This window comes from Pimephales promelas, chromosome 14, assembly GCF_988280905.1.
Source record: "Pimephales promelas chromosome 14, fPimPro1.hap1.1, whole genome shotgun sequence".
Taxonomy (NCBI): domain Eukaryota; kingdom Metazoa; phylum Chordata; class Actinopteri; order Cypriniformes; family Leuciscidae; genus Pimephales; species Pimephales promelas.
Genome location: NC_142782.1, coordinates 16,433,224 through 16,459,528, shown reverse-complemented (window position 1 = coordinate 16,459,528; position 26,305 = coordinate 16,433,224). Strand labels below are relative to the sequence as shown.

Here is a 26,305-nt window from a genome sequence, read left to right as displayed (position 1 = left end):
ATAATTAGGGATGCACGATATATCGTTCACATTATCAGTATCGGCCGATATATGATCATTTTTAATGTTATTGTTATCGGCCCAACAAGAACATTTAGCCGATATCTAAAAGCCGATAAATAATGTCCTTCAGCTGAGGCACTTTAGATGTGCACTGTTCAACATGATGCTTTTAAATTGCTTGAAATACGATTGAAATCACTTTAAAAAAGGAAAATCCAGTTAAAGTGCAAAATGTGCACCGCAAGTCTGTCATATCGGCTACACAACATTAAAATAAGAACATCATAATTGTGTTTGCATCTTGGCTTTTAATGAGGAAAATCAAAAATTGCCTAAAAATGTGGATTTAGATTTATCAGCCAAAATATCGGTTATCGGCTTTCAAATATAAAGAATTATCGGTATCGGGCAAAATTGTCATATCGGTGCATCCCTAAACATAATATAGTATAGCAACTTCACACTACCAAGAGTGCTGTTTTCCAGAATATATGCACGATTGCAAATACAATTTATTTGATCCATTTTAATTAACCAGTGGTTAATATTGAGTAACTTACATTTTAGACACCATTGACTATTTTTGGTCTAATTTGCAAATGAAAATGGTTCCAATCAAAGCCACAGCAGAACTGTTGTGCGTGTCTGAGCAACACACAGCAGTGCTGCGTTACGGTTTTTGTGCTGCTACAGTTTTGTTTAGTTTTTTTCTTGAATGAATCGGTGACGCATATTTAAATGGAATTCAATAAGCAGATTATGAAATGAACAATGTAATCAGTGCATTAGCAAAACGTAGGATGTGACTTTGATAATGATTTTTTTTTTTCTGTTCTTGCAGAGATGACACCTCTGGTGAGGACGGGGAGGAGAAAGAGCCTCCTGTAGCCGTTAAAGGCCGTCGCACCGCAAACAGCCGCGGACACCGGAAAGGACGAGTCACCCGCTCTATGACCAATGAGCAGGAAGAGAACACTTCACCTCTCAGCAGTGAACTAGGTTCGCAAACACACTCACATACCATTGACTTTTTCAGTGGGCCTCTGAGGTCACTTATTCAAATGAGTCCTTTTTTTTTATTGTACAACAACTTTTCTATTTTGCCCAAAATGTAAGGGCATTTTAACGGAACTGTAATGATCCTAATAATGAAATAGTGTATAAATACTTTTTATATAAATACTTAAATAATTTTTGAGTACAAACTTGTATCTGTCCCCTCACTTTTTTGGAGATGAGTGGCTCATCTTGCTTAGCTAAGACTGTTCTTGAACTTTCGCTGATTGTTTCAGTTAACCTCTTATCAAGCACCGGCCCGAATACGGGCCGTCGAGGGCGTGGCTAAACTTTTATTACCTTTTTTAAGCTTTGTTTTATAACAAATATTCAACTGACTATCATAAACTATGCATCATTTGAAAGCTAAAACACTCAAGAATCATGTTCTAAACTTGTTTTTGCAATCAATACAACAGAGAGGAAAGGGTTAAATTAAATGCAAAAGGACCTCTCATTTGAAAATGAGTAAAATGAACCGCTATACTCATCTTTCATCTCGTATGGTTCAGATCAGTTCGGACGAATCCAAGAAACAACAGCATACATTTCAATGTAAGGGTCCATTCTTCAAAATGCATCCCACTTTTTAATCCAAAACAACGAAAAAATAGGGAAAAAAATGAAATATCCTCCTTTGTTTGCATGAGCGTTTTCGAGATAGAGTTCGCGTCATGTTTATTTTCAAAGAAATATCGATTCTTATCCATTTTCCAACACTCAGAAGCCATCTCACCCCTGTAGTTTAGACTCTTCCGGATGAAATGAGTCATCCCCCTTCTCTCTCCTTCAATCACAGGCTCTGTAATCGATCAAAATGCCAAGGGACCGCCTGACAGGCTTAGAAACCTGTCAATCTCGCATCTTGGTTTTTGGCTGGATAAAGTCTGGATATAGCCAGCCAATGTGTAATCGGCAATGTTTTGATGGATGGGAGTATTGACCAATTAAAACACGATTGCAGTGATTGACAGTTCTCAAGCAGATTTGTCAAACACAACTGCGCAATGTTGTTATTCGCTCGTGCACTTTCGCCATTTTACGCACGGAGCGCATAGGCTAGGTATTGGTTCGCTACACGGAGCTCGTATCAACTCATAGATTTTCTCCAAAGTTATATTTGACAATCTCCATCATGGATCATCGTCTACAGAAGCGTTTTTGTGGTGTTGAGAGTATTTTGGAGGAAGTGATGAGAAGCAGCGACGAAGAGCAAAGACGCAGAGAGATGCATCTGAGAACACGGTGTCGAGCGTCTGTCGAGAGGAGATGTTTGTTCATGGACTCGATCCCGTTTTAGATCGGTAAGTTTCAACACATTGTCATTTATTGCTATGTTTATTATTGGCAGTTTTTCTGTTCATGTAATGTTTTTGATTATAAAATGACGATGGACATTAGCTACTAGCAAAGACACAAGGCTACACGAGCAGGTGATAGAGCTGTAACGTTATATTATAACAATACATAAAGAGAAAATATTTTTATCACACACATTATATTTATGTTGCATTGAATATTACAATAATGGAAGGAAAGGATTATAAGAAGTCAGGTGAAGATGTGTTGATTATAAAATAACAGTGGAGATGACTAGCAAGATATGAGACGTACAGTGATACGTTTATATGAATGAATGGTGTAATGAATATAAATATAATGGAAGGAAAGGATTACAAGATGTCAGGTGAAGATATAGTAAATATATATATAATTTTATACATAGAAAAAATAATAATTACAAAGCATTTTTAATGTTGAGCATTATAACGATAAGGCATGTGACATTTGATATTGTAATATAATGGAATATTGATGCTGCTAATAGATGAATGTGACTCAAACTGAAATCCTCTTTTGTGTGTGTGTTTTCCTGTGCAAATTTTATTTGTTCTGCTTACACACTTTATTTCTCCTGTCTTTCAGTGGCTTTGGTTTCCAGAACAAACCTTGGTGGTGACTGCCTTGATCAACATGTCTTCCTACACTTTGTAAATACTGTAAGCGCTTGCTTTTTGTTTTTGTAATTGGATATTCATTGTAATTGTTTATTGTAACTTATTTGAGTAAAAAACACTGTTGCAATTACAAATGTTATTTTTTTCTTTTTATATATTTTATTCATTAGTAAAACAATCACTTTTGGATAAATGAAGTGAGTTTTTTTTTCACTGTTTTTGCTATTATAAATATTCAAAATAAAGAGTATTTTGTTAAAATGTTAAAATGTTGTGCTGAAATAATTTTTTCTTGTGTAGTTTGATGGGCAGAATAGTTCTGAATGGATAAACATGTATGTAGTATGTAGTGTTTACTCCTTATGTCATTTGGTAACCAGGTATCCATTTGGAGTCTCCAAGTGGCCTTTTGGAAAGGACGCCTAGACTTTTCTTGAATAAAAGCTTACAGGAACTACATTTTTGGGAGTATCTTCCTCAAATTTGAATCAAAACATGGTCAGACATTCAGTTTTATCTTTATGGTGTTTTCAAGGCCTTAACATAAAATTCTGATACATTTTTCCCTAAATGAAGTTTATTCAAAGAAATCGTGAATCAATTTCATGTATATTTTACCTTGTTTTACTCTGTTCCTATGCTACTTTGAATTATAATGACTCTTGGGTAACAAAGTTTCAAGTGTCTAGTTTAAAAAAATATCAGAGTTATGAATGTGGACCATAGGGTTCAAGAGCTACAAAGATTTGTATTTGGGTATGTCGTTTTCAGAAAATTCTCAAAAATAGGGGCGCTGGTTAAGAGGTTAAAAATATTAAAAAGCTGCCCTATACTTCAGCATGAGGGTCTAAACACGGCCTGTGCCAGCTCTTGGCCTTTACTAATTTACATCACAAGAGCTTGAGTCATTTCAATAGGTCGCTTCACCTTGAGTTTCTGCCTTTGACTGTTTATACTTTCACTTTGTTTTAGTTCATTTTTCAGTCAGTTTAAGTAAGGATATGAATATATATGGATATTCTTTATTTTATTTTATTTATTTTTATTTTCAGATTTGTTAAATGCTGATTGAAATGTATTATCGAAACAAACAGTTTTTTATTTTATTTTTTAATCTCTACTCATTAAAATAGATGGTAGCTGCACTTAGAAATTTCAAAACAGAAAATAGCTGCTCAGGTTGTTAACAAGATGGTTGCTGACTTGTCTTATAAAGACTTTCTTCTTTGTATTTTAGCTAACCTGGAGATGAACGAAAGCTCTCGCTGGACTGAAGAGGAGATGGAGACGGCAAAGAAAGGTCAGTACTTATTTTGTGTGTTTGTGTATTTTGTCACTACTGTGTTTATTGAATAGACAACATGCCCACTGGATGGATCCATTTGTGCACATACAATTAAGTTAGAAAAGGTCATAATGGGCTTTCTGTTTGTCTTCATAGGATGTTGACGGTTAGGATTTCCCTGTGTCGAATTAACTAGATGTAACTCTGCCTGATAAGACCTGTAACACTCAGCCTAGCAACTCCACAAACATTTACATGAGCATTAAATCACACTCTGTGCCCTTGGCCTCATTTCACACACATCCACTCAGTGATACACATATTAATGTGTCTAAATGTGGGCACTGTGTCTTTACATGACAGCTGGTTGTTCAGATCTGCTGCTTTCAGAAATCAGTGTCATTTACTCATGGTTTAACAAACAGAGCTTCGTTACTGGACCTTGAAACGCCTTCATGAGGGATTTTATTTGAGGGAAAAGGAAAGAAAGCTTGAGTAAAGAGCAAAGGTCTAATCTTCTCTCTCGTTCGTGTTTGGACTGTAATGTAGACTGTTAGTGTGTTAAACGGCCGCTCCGCTGACCTACTTCAGATGAGCTACTTCCACGTCACTCTGTTAACAGCTCTGTGTTTCTCTGGCACCGGCACATATCTGATCCATCGGGCAGCCTGCCTCACACTGCTCTGGCTTACAAGATCTGTAACTTAATAACACTTCATTAATGATAAAGTCCCCTGAGCCAAATCAGATTTGCTGTTTACAATCACAAGAACTTGTCCTTGCCTTCATGCCAACAAGTGTTAATTTATGTAATGTAGAATCTGATTTGCGTTTTACAGATATTCACTTTCTTTTTTGAAGAGCGCTCTTCTATCTGTCCTTCATTTCTAAACATTTTTACCCTATTTATTTGATTTAATTATTACATAAATAAATATTATTCTTACTAATTTACTCATTCATTCCTTAATTTATGGATTATGTATGTTATTATGAATTTGTTCGTTCAAATATTTAAATGATTGCAAGAACCATGTTTATTCATTTAATTATTAAATTACTAATTAATTTCTTTGTTTTTAGTTATGATTTTAAATATTTAAATAAATGATTTTGGTGAGAATCGTTACTTATTAATTTGCACAATGCTTTATTTATTCATTCATTCATTTTCCCCAACTTTATTGCATTTTTTTTTATAAATGGATTCAATGTGTCTCTCATTAACATAGACACAGTCATTAACATGTCTCTCATTATCACCATCAAAGCAAAGCCTATACCTCAGTCTTTCCCACCAGAGAGCTGCTGTTATTTTTAACGTCAGTGTCCCCTCTTTATCTTCTAGTCTGTTCCCAAATATCCTGCCACCCCTCATCCCTTGACCCTTTTAATGGCAGTCGGATACCCCGTCTGTCCTTTATAAAGCAGCTCACTGCTCTCTATGCTAATGTGTTTATCTCTATGCTTATGTGAAAGTGAGAAAGAGAGAGACAACAGTAATATATGTTAATGGCACCTGGCCGTCTCGCTACATTCCTGCACAGAGAGAGAGCAGCTCTTCTCTGTGACTAATGCGAGCTGGCACGGCCTATTAAAGGCAGGGTGGCCTCGCTTGCGTGCACGTCTCTGAGTAAATGAGGGGAAGTAAGTGTGTATGTGGCTGTGAGGGCACTTCATAGCAGGATAGCGGCCTATGTATATAACCCAAAGCTACTGCACACAGCCCTCCTCATGTGTCTTTTTTTAGATGCTTTTCTTTAGAGACAGTAGCTGCGGACTGATGTATATACTGTGTAGTATGGATATAAGCTCATCTTATCTGTAGCAAACAAACGTGACATTCTACTTGTGTTTTTTACTTGCATCTGTATGTAAATAAACAGCAATGAGTTGCTCCAGTTGTCACTCCTGTAAATAAGTCAATGTGATTCTTTCTTTCTTTCTTTCTTTCTTTCTTTCTTTCTTTCTTTCTTTCTTTCTTTCTTTCTTTCTTTCTTTCTTTCTTTCTTTCTTTCTTTCTTTCTTTCTTTCTTTCTTTCTTTCTTTCTTTCTTTCTTTCTTTCTTTCTTTCTTTCTTTCTTTCTTTCTTTCTTTCTTTCTTTCTTTCTTTCTTTCTTTCTTTCTTTCTTTCTTTCTTTCTTTCTTTCTTTCTTTCTTTCTTTCTTTCTTTCTTTCTTTCTTTCTTTCTTTCTCCTGGCTCTATTTTTTCTGTTTTCCTTTCTCTGTTTATTTGTCTCTCTCTCTTTCTCTCTGTCTTTATTCCTGTGTCTTATGCTGGGTTTGTCGTCTTATCTATCTGTTTTTCTGTCTCTAACTCTCATTCTGTTTATTCAGTCTCTCTCTCTGTTTTTATTCCTGTCTGTCTTTCCCTCTGTTTGTTTTTATCTCTTTCTGTTTCTCTCTTGGTGTTCGTTTTTCAGTTTTTTTTTCTGTCGGCCACTGTCATTCTGATTCTCTTTCTCTCTATGTCTTTTATTCTGTCTCTGTCAGCCTTCCGTTCTCTCTCTCTCTCTCTCTCTCTCTCTCTCTCTCTCTCTCTCTCTCTCTCTCTCTCGTGTATATATATAGTGAATAAAGAATATATATATATATATATATATATATATATATATAGTCTGACTTTCTCTTTCTCTCTTTATTTCTATTTGTGTTTTGTTTGTCTTTCTTTTTATCTGTTTCTTACCATCTTTCTATCTGTCTTTTTTCTGTCTTTCAGTTTCTTTCTGTAGCTTAAAGTGAGTGGTTAGATTCGGTTGTTGGAGTGGAGAGAGAAAGGAAGTGGCTGAATTGTGGGTTGGCACGAATTAGAGGATTTGGCAAGCCTCACTGTCTCTCTCTCTCTCTCTCTCTCTCTCTCTCTCTCTCTCTCTCTCTCTCTCTCTCTCTCTCTCACACACACACACACACACTGTTGTTAAAGACTGTATGTAGAGGTCACATTGAAGAAGAAAAGCAGGTCAGTTAGGAGGAATTGCTTTCCCTCTGCTTTCTCATGATATCAACATCAAACCTCTCACATCTCTATCCTTTTCTCTCTATTCCTGCCACAATCTATTGGTCCTATTGTCTGTTTGCTTTAGTGTTTGAGCGTAGATACGTTTTGGCGCAGATAATATGCATTAGAGAGTGTAGAAGAGACAGAATGATAGAAGAGATCAAATGAGGTTGTGGAGGGAGGGTGGGAGGGAGAGAGGGAGGGAGGGAGGACGGGCATTAGGGAGGTGGAGTCACTGCATCTCAGCTTCACTTTGCTGTTAAAGTCCAGCCAAGCGGCAGCCAGTGAAGAGGAGTGGAAAAAAACTGTGGCCTTGAGACAGAAAGAGAGAGGGCTGGCGAGAGAAAGCATGTGAGTTTGATAAATAGACAGAGAGAGAAAGCGAGAGAGAGAGGAAAAAGAGAAGGGCTGCTGCATTTCCAGAGAATCAGAGAAACAACAGCACAACTATCAGAGCTGGAATGGGGAGCTCATTTCTCTCCAAAACACCACTCCCTTTTTCTCTCTCTTAATTCTTGCTCTTCCTCACGCTGTGCTGGAGCTCCAAGAGCCTCCGCTGTTCATTTCTATGGAGATCATGTGGGCGAAATGAAAAGACTGATGGAGCGATAGAGAAGAGTGGACCAGTGGACCGCATTTTTTCTTTATGCGACTCCCTGATTGGATGATCCACAGTGGGCCGGTGCTGAGGATTTTGATTGGATGCAGCGTTGGCACATGCTCTTGAATTACCAAAGCTGATTGGACAGCATCATCTGATTGGAGTCCTCTTATATTGGGCGGTCCGGATTGTGTAGTGAATAAAAAATCCGGTGTTTTGAAATTGAAGATGGAGGACAAATGCATTTCAGGAAGTTGATTGGGCTTTCACTGGATTTAACTGCAACTTTGCCCTTTGTTGGATTGGGCAGTAAAAGAGTTTCCTTGACTTTTGACCTGCCATGTAAAAGTACTTCTGGGTGATTGTGTGTGTAAGAATTGCTAAGCAGCCTTTATTTGAGCAGTCTTTGCACTGTCAGTGGGTGTTTGACATGTTACGTAGGTTAGGATGTGTGTGTGTTTCTGACAAACAACTGGAAGTTTAAGGAATAAACAGATGAAACAAGGATCAGAGATGGTGAGGATAACAAATCAGACTTCAAGTGATTTCTTGCTTTTGCTTTGTTTTTTTTTTTTTTACCAATGGCGTTTTTTTATTGGGCTCAATGCACTTACACTCTTCATTCTATCTCTCCATCTCATGTTTTCCCTGTCCCTGTCCAAGCTAAATTGTAGCTTTGATGTGGACGGCAGCGGTGCTTTATTGTGGTCACTAGCGATATAAATCAAAGCAACTATTTAGACTAGACAAGATAGGTCTCTAATGTGAAGCTAAACAGCACACTATGACTTGGCTGGTGTCTGGTGAGCGTTAGCGTGGTGTTAAATGATTGAGAACAGTTCATGTCAGGTTGCTGCCCCACTTTCCTTCTTCAGACGGCAAGCTGCAAATGAACTTTGACCTTTTATTGAGGTTTTCCTTAATGAAGACGCAAGGCTGCCGGATGGGAACGCTTGAGGCTTCCGTTGCTGGCACATAAGGATTTTGTTTGTTAGTGTTGAAAGATATTGTCTGTCACACAGTGTGCAATATAAATCTTATTTGAACTGTAACAGCCTTGGTGCTGCCCTATTTTGAGTGAATAAGACTTAGTGGGACACCAGGTAGGGAAAAAAATATGTGAGACTTACACATACACTCCTGTTCAAAAGATTGGGGTCAGTGAGATTGTTTTAAAAATGTTTTTGAAAGAAGTTTCTTATGATAACCAAGGCTTCATTTTCTATTTGAATATATTTTAAAATGTAATTTATTCCTGTGATGGCAAAGCTGATTTTTCAGCAACCATTACGCCAGTCTTTCTTTTTTTAATTATTTGTAACTTTATAAATGCGTTTACTGTCAATTTAGATCAATTGAATCCATCTTTACATAATAAAAGTATTATTTTCTTTCTGATCACAGTCTTTTGAACTGTAGATTAATTACTAAATTTGCCAGTTATTTTACACAGTTTTACTCAAAATTCACAAAAATGAAAACTGAAATGTTTAAAATCCATTTAATATTTTATACAATGTATACTGGTGTCTCTCTCACAGGTCTCATTTCCCTTTTTCCTGTTCTATGTATCAATAAAATGAGAAGTGTTTTAGTTGCGTCATGCGGTTAGTGACATGGTTTCTCATGCAAAGAAATAACTATGATGATAGGCCTATCACTCATAGCTCGGTTTCCTTTTTTTTGCATTAGTAAAGTGAGAATGTTCCTTCTTTTACTTTCACTCCATAGGTCTGCTCCAGTATGGTCGAAACTGGTCCGCCATTGCCAAGATGGTGGGCTCCAAAACCGTCTCCCAGTGCAAGAACTTCTACTTCAACTACAAGAAGAGACAGAAACTGGATGAGATTCTGCAACAGCATAAAATAAAATCGGTCAGTTTCTTTTACAGACACGTTTCCTAGAGATCATGGGATTAATTATTTATAATTGTCAGTAGTATTGGTTTCATGTTGTGTTTTTTTTTTTTTTTTTTTTTTTGTAGGAGAGAGAGCGTAAAGCCAGGCGTAAAGGTAAAGCTCTTCAGAACGAGGAGGCCAGCGCTCCATCTGCTGCAGAGGAAGAGGAGATGGAGGGATCGGGAGTCAGCGGCAATGAAGAAGAGGCTCAGGAGGATGGAGAGGGTACGTACACGTACACAAATACTTGACTCACACCTCCACATTATGCAGTAACTTTTAAAATGATTAATGTCCATTCAAACACAGTAATTTGTTGCACATTAATCATTGACTGTTATAAAAGTATAAAAGTAATGAAGTAATAAAAGTAATGAAGCTCAGTTAGCCTGGGTTTCCCCTTGCTGCCTTGCCGCAGCGCGATTTTATTCGCGCGGCTAGGCAATCTGGATTCCAGGAACCAATCACAAAACGGGGAGGGAGAAGCAAAACGATGATGACGTCTATGCGACACACCAAAGCAGTTTGTTTATACCTATGGATCCAACATGGCAGCAGATGCGAAGTTACCTTTCGACGACGCAAGCGTGAGCAGCACTTGAACAGCGTGTCTGCGTAACTAACTTACGTCGTCACTGCAGCTGCGGACGCACGAGAGTATTCACACTGGAAGAATTTGTACAGTGTCACAGAAGCGGCTCCAAAGCTACATAAGCGAGCAATTTTTTTCAAAGACAACAATACATTTGTTTTTAGAAGTTGGTCATTTATAACATTGATAGTCTGTTATGGGGAGGTGTACAACATTCGCATACATGTTAGACAACAAAACAACCCAGAAAATGTCTCCAATCTATTAGTTTCAGTCATACTTTCGATTATTTTATAAGACTGCAACTCCGTGAAAAACAAAACACACACAAAAAAACCACACAGTCAGGTTTGATCTGGGTTGTGCTTGCCTATGTAGCTGTCTGTGTGTTACATCAACTAAAAGAACGTTTATATATAATATTTCCTGGCTAGTTTACTTTAGTTTTTTTTATATATAAACACGACTTTCACCCAAACTGAATTATTAAAAACTAGTTTTTACCGGGTAGCCTCTAAATCTTGATTTAGTTTTATTTGCCTATACTCAAGTTCTTGTTAACTCACTAGAAATGCTTATTCTGTTTTGTGTGAAATCCTATTTCTTTTTGTCCATCAAAAGTGTGCTTTCACTTTAATTGAGCGTGAACAGTGCAGCAAAAACAGATTCGATCGCTCGGTGGGAAACGGCTGTTAGATGCACGCCATCTAAATCTCAGACCCATTGTTTCTTTAATTTCTGTCGCTCTACATACGTTATCTGGTATAATTAAAACGATTGGCTATGAGCTTTGTACAGTCACATTTGATAGACATTCTTAGCACCCAATAAACGTCTCTGGGCATTCATAAACCACGCCTCAAATACGAGAAAATGAACATGTGGTTCATAGACCCAAGTCTCAATGAGTTAGCCAGGCTAAAGCTCAGTGCTAACATCTGAGAATCAAATGAGCAGTTTAGTAAAAAATTTTTTATCACGAGTCACAATGAAACACCTCTGAGGTTTTGCGGTTGCCAGGAAATCCCACTGCAGCTCGTGCTTTTCTCAGAATATCAGGAACACGTGGCCGAGACTCACCTATGACCTCATCCGTGATAGAGCCCTGACCTACTTTTGTCAAGTTCTGAGAAAGAGGCGACACTCTGCACAAACATGGATTGCTTTTTCCGGGGAGCTGCATTTTGTGAAGTGACTAGAGGTGTAGTTATCACTGTCTTGCTGTCAGAGTGTGTGTCGTGCTGTGGATGTAGTTTTGGAGCTGTACTTCCACAAGTCCGCCAGGCAGCTATGAAATGAGTGCTTTGTCCGGTGTGTTTGGCAATCTTGCCGATAAATGGCTTTTGTAAGCTTTCATAAAGCCACATTTATCAGGTCAAAGCTTGTGAAAGAAAGCCAGCAAGGGAAGTGCTTATTATGTTATGGTTATTGTGTAATTACATCCAGCTGGGAGAGCACACTCAACGGCTGGGGTTTGTTATGCCAGTGGGAAAATGAGGCTTATCATAATCCCCTGCTGTGTATTTACCAGTTATGTTTACTTTTTGATTTGACAAAGGACATGTTAGATTTAGATAAGAGTGATTCTTTCATTTAGGATCTTTTTTGCCCAATGATGATTTTAAAAATGCTTCATGTTGTTAAATGTTTCATTTGTCAGAGTTTAGTTATTTGGGACTTTTTAACCTCCTTATTATTATTATTTTATTTTTAAGTGATATTTTGTGTTTATCTGAACAATTTATATATATAACATAATTTATATATATTATATATATATACATATATATAAGAATTTAATATTTTTTTTTATTCAGCAAGGATGTATTAAATTGATCATAAGTGACAGTAAAGGCTATTTAAAATAAATGCTGTTCATTTGAACGTTCTATTTATCAAAGAATCCTGAAAAAATGTTTCATGATTTCCACAAAAATATTCAGCACAACTTTTTTCAACATAGATAATAACTGTTTCTTAAGCTCCAAATAAGCATATTATTCTGGTTTCTGAGGGATCATGTGACATGGGATCAAAATTCAGCTTATTTTAATTTGTAATAATATTTCTCAATATTACTGTTTTTGTATTTTTGATCAAATAATGCTGCATGGGTAACTAAGCATTAAAATGTTTACCTAGCCCAAACATTTGAATGGTAGTGTATTTTACCCAAAAAGGCTGCTCAATCCCATAATCAGATCTTTATTCCAGGACAAGAGGAAAATGATTCAACATGGATAAATCAACTGAAACAACTTTAAAGCAGTCACACTCAACAGATCATCTGCCATCCATGTCCTGCCCTTTTACAACGTTTCCCATCACCTTTTTTTTTTTTTTTCAGGTGGAGCCAATAACAGCTCAGACACTGAGAGCCTCCCTTCCCCACGCTCCTCCGATGACAGTAAGGTCAAAGAAGAGGGCTCGGCACGGCCCAAATCTGCACCCAACGCTACTTCCTCCTCCTCATCCTCCACGGACAAGGACTTGACAGCTGTGGAGACGGGGCCGGATGAGAAGCCAAAAGTGGAGAGGGGAGAAGGGGAGCAGGTAGGAGTGAAGCAAGAAGTGAAGATTGAACCAGGGGAGGGTGGTAAGGAGGTGCCAGGAGAGGATAAGAAGCCTCCTGCCCTGGAGGTGGAGGAAGGCAAGAAAGAGGTCAAGAAGAAAGAGCACGGAGGAAAGAGCGGAGCTCACGACAGCGACTCCAGCGCCACATGCAGCGCCGATGAGGTGGAGGAGACTGAGAGCTCAGAAAAGAACAGGTGAGAGTGTGCATGTGTGTGTTTGGCAGTCAGAGTTGATTGGTTGCTTGGGTGGGGTCTGATGTGTTTTGTGGTTAAGGAGGCTGGGATTGTTGATTCGTCCTGTAGGACTTTATTTTTTTCCATGACACCAAACACAGTATATGTTGGCCGAGTCAGGGGAAACATTACCCTTGCCAAACATAACAGAGCTAGAATTGTCTGTGTGTGTGTGTGTCTGGCTATCTTTTGTGTATTTTGCATTTTACATTTCCATACGATTACATGTGGAAAGTCTATATTTGTTTGTGTGGTGGGATGATGATGATTAAGTGTTTGTGGTTTTGTGGCATTAATGGGCTGTTTACAAAGACAGTAAATAAGAGAAAATGAGGCTCTGACCATATTAAGCAATATCACTTCTCACTCTCAACACAATGACGTCTCCTAGGCCGAGTTTGTTGAATTTCGCCCATGATGGAGTGATCTCTTCTCCAGTTCAGAAACCACTGGACCTCAAAACGCTCAAGCAGAGAGCGGCCGCCATACCTCCCATTGTGAGTATGCCAACATTCATCAGCTTTTCATCCTGCCGTTATTCATGTTCAGTCAATTGTGGTTTGAACTTCATAAGGTTTTTGTTAACCCAAGCCATATCTGGCCAGATTACACAGATTAGCATCTTCTCTCCATGTTGCCATGGTTACTAAGGCTGTATTTAATCCTATGAGATGCTAGTTTTCCACCTCTGCTCTTAGCTATTCAGACACTCATGATGAGTTTACAGAAGACTGAACAGTCTGAGATCTGGCGAGAGGAGGGGTGTGGAAACTGATATGTGCTGTTTTAAGAGGAACTCGTATTTTCCCTCTTCTTTATTAGTCTGGATTTTTAAAGGGATGTATTTTCCCCCCTGACTTCTACATGGCTCAAATGGGTTTGGTTGTTGCTTTCCGTTTAAGATTTAATGTAAATTACCTCTGTTATAATTGACTAGCAGTTTTTTTTGCATGTGAGCACCACCTACTCTGTTACTAAACACAGTGATGTGGTTATTAGGGGTATGCAATATGTATTGTTTACAATAAATATCATAATTGCTGTTTTAACAATGTGCAAGCTGACCTTATCGAGTATGTCACTCACTTTGAAAAAACAATATCATACCTTGATACTGAACACTTTCCTGTGTGATGTAGCCTATTATAAAGAATGCCCCTGTATGATCAAAAGTTTTCTAACCCTAACCCTAATATTGATTAAATACAACAGTTCAATAAACAAGTTGACGTGCGAGTTACATTTTGGATGCAATATTATCCGTTTTTGCTCTATTTCACCAACGAAAATAGTTCCAAACAAAGCCACTGCAGAATCATTACATTAGCATTTTTTTTTTTTTTATCGAGTGAGTTAATGATTTAATCACCCATTCATAGAGACAAAACTTTATTTTTAGGTGATGTAGTTTCATTGTGTAGTTTTCACACTTATTCTTACTCAAATAAGTACTGAGTAATATTGATTAACTACATGTACTTACTATAGAGTTATGGTTGGGTTTTGGGTTAGTTGCTTGTAATTATGTATAATTTACTGTTATTACTATAGTAAATACGTGTAGTAAAGTCTAACTACGTGACCTTGAAATAAAGTGTTACCAACAATTTAAAGGGGGAAATATTGTCCGTTTTCCCCCAACCTGCACACCCTTTTACGGTCATTTTACGGTCTTTCTTAATGACTCCTCTTCCTGTTAATTTTGTTTTCCATGATATGCCACATTTAAGTAGATTAAAAACATGTACATGTCTTAGGTAATGGTAAGATATAAAATCATTTTGTCTTTGTGTGTAGATGCCAGAGGTGTCGGTAGCAGGACGAGATAACCGGCCTGGGTTGCTAGGGAAGCAGCAGGCTATGCCCCATGCTCTTGCATTGTACCAGCAGCAGATTACCATGGCACATGAATCCTCCCAAGAGGCCAAGCAGCAGCAGCAGCAGTCACAGCCAACCAAATCTCAGCATTATCCAGGGGTCGGTGACTCGAGCAGCCCACGGGTCAGGACTCGAAGCCCTGGTGTCTCTGACAGAGAGAGAGAAGGTAAGCTGCTCATGTTCCTTATCCCACATTATCCTTTTATCTGTCCCTTCAATCCGTTTCCCTCCTCAGCTTTATCAACCACAACCACCATTGTTTTCCTCGGTTGTGTCTACCCCACCTGTTAATCAAGTTCTGATGTGTGTGTCTGTGCACATGTGAGTGGTATGGTTGTTGTATTTTTGAGTGCTGTGAAGAGCGTTGGTTGTAAATATAGTAAAACAAGGTGGTGTATTCAGTCAAGACCCGACCACCTAGACAGACAGTTGTAGTGAACAACCACCAACAGCAGGTCACCTTGTTACCTGACACATGCAGTTCTGAAATGAATACTGCCTTAGTAACAGGCTGATGTGCACATTAAACATTATTTGGCAAGTTTTCACAAGCAAACAGCTGTTTCAATGGGAATCAGTGCTATATCTAATGGGTTCAAGTTAGTCACCTGGATTTGCTGCTTTAACCATAAAAACAATGCTTGGTTTAAAAGTGTGAGCTGTGCTTCATACATCGCTACACTATTGAACACAGAACATCACCTTTTTTGAATGTGACCACATCCAAATGGAAATCTTGTTTAGTTTCAATAAAATCTGACATAAAGAGTCTAATTCTAGTAAGATCTAAATGAACTTGCACTATTTATGAATCATTAAAACGAAACCATTGAAACTGAACGGAAATTAAAAACCAAAATGTTTTTGTAATATTTAAACCTCACAATAACATTTGCTAGTTTTTACGCTCCGTACACATACAATTAGGGATGTACAATATATGTGTGACCATATTAGTATGAGCTAAGAGAAGTTATTCACATTTTTTTATAATGTCCATCAGGAATTACTTTATTACACTGCTCTTTGGCTCACTTGAGTCTAAAAAATCAGTTGCAGGATTCTGCTGTCAAATAAAGTCTGATTTCCATAGCTGTGCTAGTCTCTTCTATCACTCTGTGGCCTCTTTTAAAGTAAGAAAACAAAAAAATCGACCGACCGTAGCATGAAAATGTCATTGAAAGCCTATTTTTAGTCAATGATTAGCCCTTAAAAATGAAGTTAAATGAATGAGAACAGAGAGAGAAATGGGTGAGATTATCTCATCTCAGTGTCACTACTACACGCCATGAATAGGAGTCCTCAACAGGGAAATTTCACTTCATTACACAAAGATGGTTGTGGTGGGATTAAATATGGGCACTAAGTTAAGTCACAAAACTGCTCCTTTTGAGTACTTGGAGAGAAAGAGAGTCTTGGGTCATGGCCATGTGATGAGCTGCAGTGTGTCTGTCCCTGCAGAGCTGGAGTGGAACGAGAGATGGCTTCAGGCTCTGCTACATGGATTACGTAGGTTTACACACCACACGCGCATACTCACACACTGTTAGATCAGACTCTAATCAAGCGTTGTGTTGATTTCTGGGAGTGTGAATGATTCGCAGATGTGTTTGCATGCCGCTACGCTCGCAGATTCCAGCTTACAGTGTTGATGAGCCTTATGATGAGTGGAATAACTGCTATCTGTGTGTTTTTCACACTGGAGATTGCTGCTTTTGATGCAGGGGTTGTGATGATGATTTGAGCTTTGTCGTTTTCACCTTCGCCAAAAAAGAGTGACATAGACTGCTATCCAGAAATCATCTGTTTGACAGTCATCTTTGTACGTTTTTGTGCATGTGTGCAGATAAATCCCGGGCGTTCTCTCCTCTTGCGGACGGTAAAAAGATTCCCGGGGCTGATGACATTCGGGCAGTTGGTCTAGGCCGGCCAGTGATGTCACCGTACCAGCTCTCGCCCAGAGACATGGCCAAATTCAGCCATGAACAGCTGCTACACTACAATCCCTGTAAGACAATATTGCCCTGTCTAAAGTCCCGCAAATATTATTTATTTATTTATTTATTTATTTATTTATTTATTTCAGATAATATTCTATAATAAAATAAATATTTTGTCTTATTAACTGAAAAATATATTTAAAAAAATGTTTTTAAATGTAATATTAGTTGTTAATATTATTAAGACAAACTGCAGCAAAAGATATAAATAACTGGCTGAAAACCATTTTCTTTTTTTGGGTGAAAATACTAACGTGCCTAAAACGTTTGCTCAGTACTGTATTTATTTATTTTAATCGCTCTCTTTCAGCATTGGCTCCCACTCTACAGCCACAGGAGAGAATGGCTGCAGTGCGGCCTCTACATATCCCAGAACCCCCTCCTCTCATTTCCTCTGCCAAACCTGGCGGCTCTATCACGCAGGTAAGAGCAGCACTTAATCTCTCACAGTAGCCATGTTCTTTTGATGTGGTATTACTGGGACCAATCATTAATATTATGTATAGTGCATTCAAAGTGTTTTAATAGCATTTTAATAGGTACATGCTGGTGTTAATGTTGTTTTGTATTGCAGGGTACTCCAGTGCAATTGCACAACCCATCTCATGGCTCGGACCATGGGAAAATCCCAACACCAGGATCCATGGGTCTCTCCTGGATGGACCAGAGGAAAATGGGTGAGTGCGAGTCATAAGTGCCAGCAATCATAAGTCAGCGATCCGTTTTCCATATCCAACGTCTCCGTCTGTCTCCTTAGGAGGGTTTCCAGTCGTTAAACAAGAGCAGTTGTCTCCACGTAGCTCCTCTCAGGCTGAGAATCTCTCCACACAGGACAGTGCTGCATCACGGGGTGAGTTTGGGACAAATCATCATCCCTCATCTCGTTTCAGTCATGGTTCAAAGAGATTAAAATGCAGAAATAAGGCTTATACCGCAAATAGATTGAAAACAGTATTAACTCTCTCTCTCTCTCTCTCTCACAGGCCCCATGCCAGCTGTTCAGGGTGGCAGCATCACAAAGGGCATCCCTGGCACACGTGTGCACCAAGAGCCTCCCATATCATATAGAGGAGGTTCTATCACTCAGGTAGGAAGCTTCCCTCCCTATAAAAGCCGTTTCAGTTCATTTTGTCAAAGAGAGGTGGCACTGAAATCTGTTTTTGAAGCTGCAACATTTCTTTGACTAATCAACAATGTATTTACAACCAATTGAGTGCAACTTTACACACATTAGCAGTCAGTTGAGCAGTCAGCTCAGATAAATGGCTTTTCAACAGTCAAATGGATCAGGCAGTTTGCGTCACAGCCATACCACGCCATATTATGACATAACTGGTAATCCGTTTCCATAACAACAGGTACACAGCGTACAATTCTGTTCTCTCCCTTTATTAATGTGTTTACACATCTCATCGCTGACCACTAAAACACACACTCAATGTGCCAACTGACCTACTGTGGCGCATTTTACATGCTCACGCAAATCAGAATGCTGTTGGACGAGGGTTTAATCAGACCGGGGTCAAGTAAGTCTGTGTAGAGATAAGCTCTGTGTTTATCTCTGACATTTTGCAAGAGTTATTGGCAGATTTATTAGAAGATAAGGAGCCATTGTCTACCTGATAAAGGGCACTAGTCATATGCAGCTGTTTAAAACATGGTATTTTTAACTAGAATGCATGAAGCTTAAACATCATCCAGACTTCTAAGTAAATGTCAAACCTTTAAAAATAATTTGTCCTGCTGTGATTTCTTGCAACACACTTGAAAAGTTTCCAGCCTATTTTTGAAGCACATTTTAGCATCCGTTTTTTCAGTATTGGAACCTGAAAATACAATTGTTATGAAATGCCAGAGACAAAAAGTGCTTGCTGCTTTGAATTTTCTGATCTCACAACACAAGGGTCAAATCAGGTCAGACTTGATGTGGATTGTTGTCTTGTACTCGTTGTCTGTACAAATAATAATGAAAGTTTTTTTTTTAAAGTATTTAGGCTTGTTATATAAGTATACATTTAAGACAACATCAAATAAATTGATCACAGTAGCTATCTTAGTAAATTTTCATAATTTTATGTTAAGTAATTTATCATTGCATGTCAAAAGTAAAAACGTTTTCCTATTTTTTAAAAGACTTTCTGTACCTCTAAAATAGGTTTATTTTTTTTTTTATTTTTTTTTTTTTTTGCTTATTGTTGATTTCAGATGTTCTCCCACCATGTGGACATTAAAGTCACTGAAATATAATTGGACACTTTTTATGGAATATTGCAGTGTGTTTATTATATATCTAAAACATTTTTTTAAATAAAATGTGCGTCCTATTGATATTTATTTAAAAAAAAAAACATTAACTTCCCCTCCCCCGTGCAACAACATCTCTTCTCTGGTGACGTATGCACCGATGCAAAGACTGGGAAATAATCCCTCCCTTCCATCAACCTGTTATAATAATAAATAATTGCAGAAATTAGCAAGCAGCAACCGTCCCATCTTTTTCAAGAAGTTGTCTCACTTGGTTATACGGTCCAAACATGCAAGAACTCGAGATGATCACAACTTTCTTGTAATGGTGCATTTTCTTTCATCTGTTTTAGGGCACTCCTGCAGATGTTTTGTATAAGGGCACAATAACCCGTCTTATCACCGAGGACAGCCCCAGCAGAGAAAGAAGCAGAGAAGACACTCCTTCAAAGGGGCACGTAGTCTACGAGGGCATCAGTGGACACATCCTTTCATTTGACCGTAAGTGTACACAAACATGTAAATGCTCATAACTTTAATGATAAAGGCAGAACTAGTTTCAAACTATTGTGTGTGTTTGATCACACAGGGGGTCCAAATTCTAAGGAAGAGAGTCGTGGGGACATGGGTGGGCTGAAAAGGTCCTACGAGATGATGGATGTTGGCATGTCTCGTGTGCCACCCATCAGAGACTCACTATCTGCCTCTGAAGGTAAGCATAACTTAAGCATAACTGTTTCCTTTTTTGCCAGTTTACTTTCCTTCACCTGCTTTTTCTCTGTGCTGCAGGTTTGATCAGTCGAGCAATGCCTCATGATCGTGATAGTCCTCATCTACATCACATCCGTGGATCCATATCCCAAGGTCAGCATGATCTCAGAAACATAGGTCACAGCCTCGACTGACCAGCTTTAGCTTGAGATGGTCATTGTCTTAATTCTCTCTTTCTCTCTCAGGAATCCCGCGGGATGACTGTCAGCGTCAAAACGTTAAACTGATGAAAAGAGAGGGTTCTCCATCACCCCGTGGGCCTGGTCATCCCACTGATTCTCTTAAGTCACGCTCTCATGAGAGTATGGTACCCACTGTTAAAGAAGGAGGACGCTCCATCCACCTGATCCCTCCTGAGGGGGTCGTGATAGGCAAGCCCAAAGAGGGCTCAATCACCCAGGTGACTTATAATTCTGACTTTGACATGTTTTTCTTGTTGCGGTGGAAAATCTCACAAATTAATTTAAATATGGTAAAATTCTGAAAGTGCTACACTTTTCATAATAGGCTTGGATTGATTTGAGAAGTTTGGCTTTGGTATCTTGGTATTGGTAATTGATGCATTGCCTTTGGCAACTAATGAAGTTAAGCCAAGGCTTTAAATACTGAGATTTTCTCACTGAATGCGTCTTCGACAGGGCACCCCTCTGAAACAAGAGCCCGTCGGCTCATCCAAGCGGCATGACGTGCGCTCCATCATCGCCAGCTCTCCTCGGCCTTACTCTGGATTGCCCCCTCATCTAGAGCTCAGGCCTGAGCACAGAGGGTCTGACAGGGCCCGCTATGAGGAGGTGGGGAGCAAATCCCGACCCAGTGCTGTGGTTAGCACCCCCAGCTCTCTGTCCCGTGCCTCTCCACTGACCATGAGTGGAGAGCAAAGCAGCAGATCCCACCACAGTCCAGTGGGCTATGAAGATCACAAAAGATCTGGCTATCCTCCACCCTCACACAGAGCCTCTCCACTGTCCGGCAGAGAAAGCTCACAGCGCGCACATGAAGGTATCATCTTCTACCAATCAATGGCATTTAGTAGATGGTGTGAGTTTATGAGGTTTTAAAGATTGTTGCTCTGTCTTAGGCTCTAATAAGGCCCAGCAGCAGGAGAGAAAGTCTACTCCCACCCCTCGAGATATGAGCTCCACTAAGTCTCCACTAACGGTGGGTGAGCACACTGCGTCTTTGGCCTATGAGAGGATCCTGCAGGGGCTGGGAACAGATATGTACCGTGGCCAGATACCTCTACAATTTGACCCTGCAACTCTACCCAGGGGCATCCCAATTGACCCAGGTATAGCACACATTTGCAATTTAGTCGTACAAATGACAGGGAATTTTAAAAGGCTTGTAAAGGTGCTGTATGTATTTTTTAGCGGCCTCTATCGGTGATGTTTCAGATTGCAACCAATTTTTACAAGAGCGATCGTGCTCTTTGGCGTGCTTGAACACGAGCGAGCACTCATGGTACACGGCCACACTGAGACTTTCACCGGAGAAAGCATCACAAAACATGCTGGAAACTCATGTAAACTCCCACTGCGACGTTACAATAGGCGACTATCAGATTGACGTTGAACTAATGCTCAGTGCTCGTACCATGATAATGTTATATTTGTGTATATAATGTACATATAATTGTGTAAGATAATGCACTTTTGTACACGGGTCACTAACTATTCATGTATCTTTCACAATCAACAATGTCAACATAGGTGAATGTATAATATGATAACGAAAACGGCAACATTACTGTACTGAACGTGTCTGGAAATATGTATTATAAACAATATGAGAAGTGTGATGATGAGTGACGGTAGATCTAGTACATAAAATTAAAGTTACATCCTAAAGCACCTACTTTTTTTTATCCTCGAACAGTCTTATGTATTCATTTTGTTTCATATATGTTTTAGTTTACCTAGCTATTTCATTACAGTTTACCATTATGTATTTCAGCATATCTAAAAACTTGTAATTTATCACACTAAAAAGAGCGGAGGTCTCTCCATAATTCAAATTCTTTTGCCGAAGTTGATCCGTGTTTTCGTCCTAAGTCGATCTGATTGATGTTTGGCCTGATGAGCTTCAGCAGATACATTTTTTTTTTAAATATATATTTATGTGGAGTTTGTGTTGGAGTGTGTGTTGTGCTGAGGGCAGGTCGTTTTTTTATGTTTTATCGACTCAATGTCATCAGCAGCAGTGCCATTGGATAGGTCATGTCCAATGATTCTTGGTGGTCTTGGAAATGATTGGCTGAGTTTTCCACAGTCCTGCCCTTTCCACAGATGATTAAATTGCTTCATTTTCATTTCAGTGCTTCTAACTCAGTGGCTGTAAGCGGGTTAGGAATAGGATTTCAAGTGATTTTGAGAAAAATGGTCAAAAAAGAAAATTACATACCCCACCTTTAAGCAGCACAAATGTTTTTAATATTAATAATTTAAAAAAATGTTTCTTGAGTACCAAATTAGTATTAGAATGATTTCTGAAACATCATGTGACACTAAAGTCTGGAGGAATGGCTGCTGAAAAAATTGATTATTCATTCATTTGAAAATATCATCTATTATGTAGGGCTGAAGCATGTTATTAATTTTAGACTATATGATATGTTGTGTGTGCACGTGAGGTGCCTACGCGATCAGTGGAATTCAATAAAGATAAAAAAAAATACAATGCCTTAGAGTGTCACAAAAACGAGTGTAGCGTATAGCTACACTTGTTGCATAGTATTATATTTTATTTTGTTTATCTGTTAAGTGAGAAATATTTTGTGTAGTCCTATTTATTGTATTCCTTTTACTATTTCTGTTTTTCTCGGATTACAGAAGCACTGCAGGTTCGTGATGTTTGGGAATGTTCTGTTGTTTATGCTGTTATATAAAGCTAAAGCCCTGGAAAATCTAAATGAACAAATGCTCTCATTACAATCGCCCACCAGACTTATTATGCTGCACACAAGTTCACAATAACTTAAAAACTTGCGTACACGAGCCGACACCTGACGTGAGATCTAATTTGGTCCCTACTTGGCCATACGCCGAATTTCCTTCGTACGTTTATTTTTATAAATAAGGCCCACTGTCTTTGTTTTTTCTACATTCATTTGAAGATAAAATGTGAAGGTATTACAACATAAAAATATATTAAAAACTTTAATGGTATGTTTGACTAATCACAATTAATTGCAAAAAAAAAAATGTTTATTGACAACACTAATATTATGTAATGTATTGTCTCTGTTTGACTTTCTATTTATTGTCTCCACTGCAGCGTATTACCTGCCCCGTCACCTGGCCCCCGCTCCTGGCTACCCTCACCCTTATCCACCCTATCTGATCAGAGGTTTTCCTGAAACAGCAGCTTTGGAGAACCGACAAACGCTCTTCAATGACTACATTACCTCCCAGCAGATGCACCAGTGGCCCGCTGCTGCTGCCATGGCTGCCCAGAGACCTGACCTGCTCAGAGGCCTCACCCCTCGAGAACAGTCCCTAAACTACTCACCCACACCCAGAGGTGAGGGGTCCTCAAAGCAGCCACAGCTTTTGTCCTCTAAAGAAATAAAGCACAATTTAAGTAATTAATTCACTGAGAATTACATGAGAGTTAGTAAACGATGGGGTATTCAGTTTTTGGAGTTAGTGACCTGGTGGAAGCTTTCGATTAGCTGAATACAGAAATAGGCACTGAGACGTACATTTGGGCAGTCATATTAAATATTACATGTTATATTAACGTATGATTGTCTGAGACACGGTTCATTTTGTTTACTGTGTATTTGCAGGAACATCTGCGTCTCCCATGGATCGTCTCCCATACATCCCAGGATCCTCTCCTGGTTTCCCCGGCGGAGCCTACAACACCTCTCCCATCTCACCAGGTAGAGAGCAGTACACTCACTCAAACACATCACATGGTGATTTAAAAACAGCGCTATTTACTTCACTTCATAATTTTATTGTCTCTCAACAGTGGGAGCCTCTCACATGAGCAAGATGCAAGGCAGTTTGACGTCTTCGGAGAGAGAACGGGAACGAGAGAGGGAGAGAGAAAGAGAGCGCGAAAGAGAGAGGGATCGAGAGAGAGAGCGAGAGAGGGACAGGGAGCGAGACCGAGAGAGAGAGCGTGAGAAAGATCGGGACAGAGAAAGAGACAAGTCCCTCGGTCATGGTAACGTGGAGCACGCCCCTATATGGAGACCAGGTGGGCGCCCTCACCGCGTTCATTTTGAATTTGAAAAGCCAGTTTCTGGAATATGTTTAATGCTTTTTTTAAATCTTTTTATTGTCTACATTTGGGGGCTTTTCTCAAAATATATTTTTTTTTATATGGGATTAATTGTAATACATTTTTTTAGAAGATTTTATAATTAATTTGATGAATCATTAATTAATTTACAGCTGATTTACATAATATTATTTTATAATTATTAATTTATTTCAGCTTTATTTAAAGTACCCGAAAAATATTTTCAATCAGTTTTAGGTAAAAAAAACCCAAAATGATATACAGCTGTAGTTATCATTTAATTAGTATTGAGTTGTTCCGTGTGCTAGTGCTCAGTAGTCAATATGCAGACCATTATTGCTAAACGGCCAAACATTGTGTCCAAACAGGAGCACCTGAACAAATGTGCGGCAGCGGCAGCAGCAGTTCTCGTCCCCCTTCTCATCCATTCATCGGTCACCAGTCGTCCCCGCTCTCCCCCCGTCCCCAGGACAACCTGCAGCAGAGACCCAGTGTCCTGCACAACACCAGCTCAAAGAACCTTACCAACTCTGAGCACAACAGTCCCTCTGTGCTGCGGTACGTCTCTGTCCCTCATACTGCAGATGGTCAACCTAACGAGATAAACATGATGAAGCTGGCTTAAATTTGTTTATCTTTACCTTTCTTCAGGCCACCAGGTTCTGCTCGCTACCAAGGCTTTAGTGGGCACCTCCAGAGGTCTGGTTTACCCAGCGAGGGTTACCCATCTGGTACGGACCCAAACGCTAAAGACTCGAGCAGAGATGGGGGCAAAAGCCATGGGCGAGGAGGACTGTCCAAACATCAGGACCTTTCATCCAAGTCTGACCCCAAGCTGGCTAGTCCCGGTGGGGCATACTCATACAGCCAGGCCCCTGGTTCCCACCTCGGGCTCTCCACGAGTCGAGGGCACCCCTTGCTGGCTCCCGAAAGCAACAGCGGCGGCAGTTCTATCCCGTCCCGCGGCGGGGATGGTCTCAGCAGCGCGTCAAGTAGGGATAAGACTCAAAACAAAGTGATGTCCATACAGGAACACGAACTTCGAGCACTCGGTAAGACCACCATGACAGCGGCCAACTTCATAAACGCGATAATCATGCATCAAATTTCTTGTGATGCGGCGATGCCAGAGACTGGTGCGCTCGCGACCAACGGCACCTGTGATGGTAAGACGCTCTGGGACCTTTGGGCCGTTAACGCCACTTTCCCTCCCCTTCCCATCCTTCCTGTTCTCTACCAATCCACCCAAAGCCTTTCCATCCCTCTACCCTTCTACCCTTCCTGTGCCCCTGCCCCATCCCCGCCCCCTTACGTCTGTGGCCTAGTGCACGCTTGTGGTGGTTGGCATTGATCAGAATCAACCCAATTTACATAATTTTTTCGGTTTGGTTCATTATTGTTTACTTTGAATATGCTTCTACTCTTTGCTTTTTATCTTTTTTGGCATCTGAAGCATTGCTTAAAGACCACCAAAGGTTTTCCTCCCCATTTTGTGTCACCTAAACTCATTGGACCTTTTGCCAAAACATAATTTTGGGAGATTCTGCACGTTTCGGTCCAAACTTCCAGAGTTTAACATATTGAAACTCAATAAACGATTAGAGCTTCTGTTCTGAAACGGCCACAGGCGTATGACTTAGTGAACTGATAATTCACTCTATCCCCTAACGGTCCAGAATGACGTGTCTGGAGAAAAGCTTTTCTAGACCAGAGAGAGATCCTGAGGTGAACTTTAAGAGCTCATTCATTCAACAGTGACGTGGTCGCTCATTGTTTCATAACTTCCTTATTGGTTTGCCTCTTGTGTTCCCCCATTCTTTTTTTTTTTCTTCAATTTGAGGAACATTTCTCATAGCTCTTCGTGTTTGCTTCCTGTTTCGTTTCCTGTTCTGGAGGGAGGGCACCCTGGCACTATGACAGTTTGATAGCTGCATGAAGCAAACAATTACACAAGTTTTAGCGA

The 26,305-nt window shown here is 39.4% G+C and overlaps 1 protein-coding gene and 1 long non-coding RNA gene across 7 annotated transcripts in view; both read left to right on the top strand.

Annotated features, from left to right (window-relative positions):
• ncor2 (nuclear receptor corepressor 2) overlaps positions 1-26,305 on the top strand; it is a 100,666-nt gene that overhangs the window by 66,012 nt on the left and 8,349 nt on the right. For 3 of the 6 annotated variants that reach the window (XM_089119489.1, XM_089119487.1, XM_089119488.1), the window contains 24 exons: positions 845-1,002; positions 4,255-4,317; positions 9,633-9,775; positions 9,886-10,024; positions 12,739-13,159; positions 13,590-13,695; positions 14,996-15,242; positions 16,538-16,585; positions 16,923-17,084; positions 17,387-17,499; positions 17,651-17,753; positions 17,834-17,926; positions 18,060-18,163; positions 19,674-19,821; positions 19,910-20,032; positions 20,110-20,184; positions 20,277-20,491; positions 20,730-21,090; positions 21,170-21,379; positions 23,365-23,610; positions 23,879-23,974; positions 24,067-24,297; positions 24,711-24,900; positions 24,994-25,508. In XM_089119489.1, coding sequence (XP_088975615.1) covers positions 845-1,002; positions 4,255-4,317; positions 9,633-9,775; positions 9,886-10,024; positions 12,739-13,159; positions 13,590-13,695; positions 14,996-15,242; positions 16,538-16,585; positions 16,923-17,084; positions 17,387-17,499; positions 17,651-17,753; positions 17,834-17,926; positions 18,060-18,163; positions 19,674-19,821; positions 19,910-20,032; positions 20,110-20,184; positions 20,277-20,491; positions 20,730-21,090; positions 21,170-21,379; positions 23,365-23,610; positions 23,879-23,974; positions 24,067-24,297; positions 24,711-24,900; positions 24,994-25,508 — 4,310 coding nt within the window. The remainder of the gene's footprint in view (positions 1-844; positions 1,003-4,254; positions 4,318-9,632; positions 9,776-9,885; positions 10,025-12,738; positions 13,160-13,589; positions 13,696-14,995; positions 15,243-16,537; positions 16,586-16,922; positions 17,085-17,386; positions 17,500-17,650; positions 17,754-17,833; positions 17,927-18,059; positions 18,164-19,673; positions 19,822-19,909; positions 20,033-20,109; positions 20,185-20,276; positions 20,492-20,729; positions 21,091-21,169; positions 21,380-23,364; positions 23,611-23,878; positions 23,975-24,066; positions 24,298-24,710; positions 24,901-24,993; positions 25,509-26,305) is intronic. The other 3 variants (XM_089119492.1, XM_089119491.1, XM_089119490.1) reach the window with 2 other exon arrangements.
• LOC120486890 (uncharacterized) lies at positions 2,069-3,476 on the top strand. The gene is made up of 2 exons (XR_016146489.1): positions 2,069-2,363; positions 2,986-3,476. It is a non-coding gene; the product is annotated as an uncharacterized LOC120486890 (long non-coding RNA).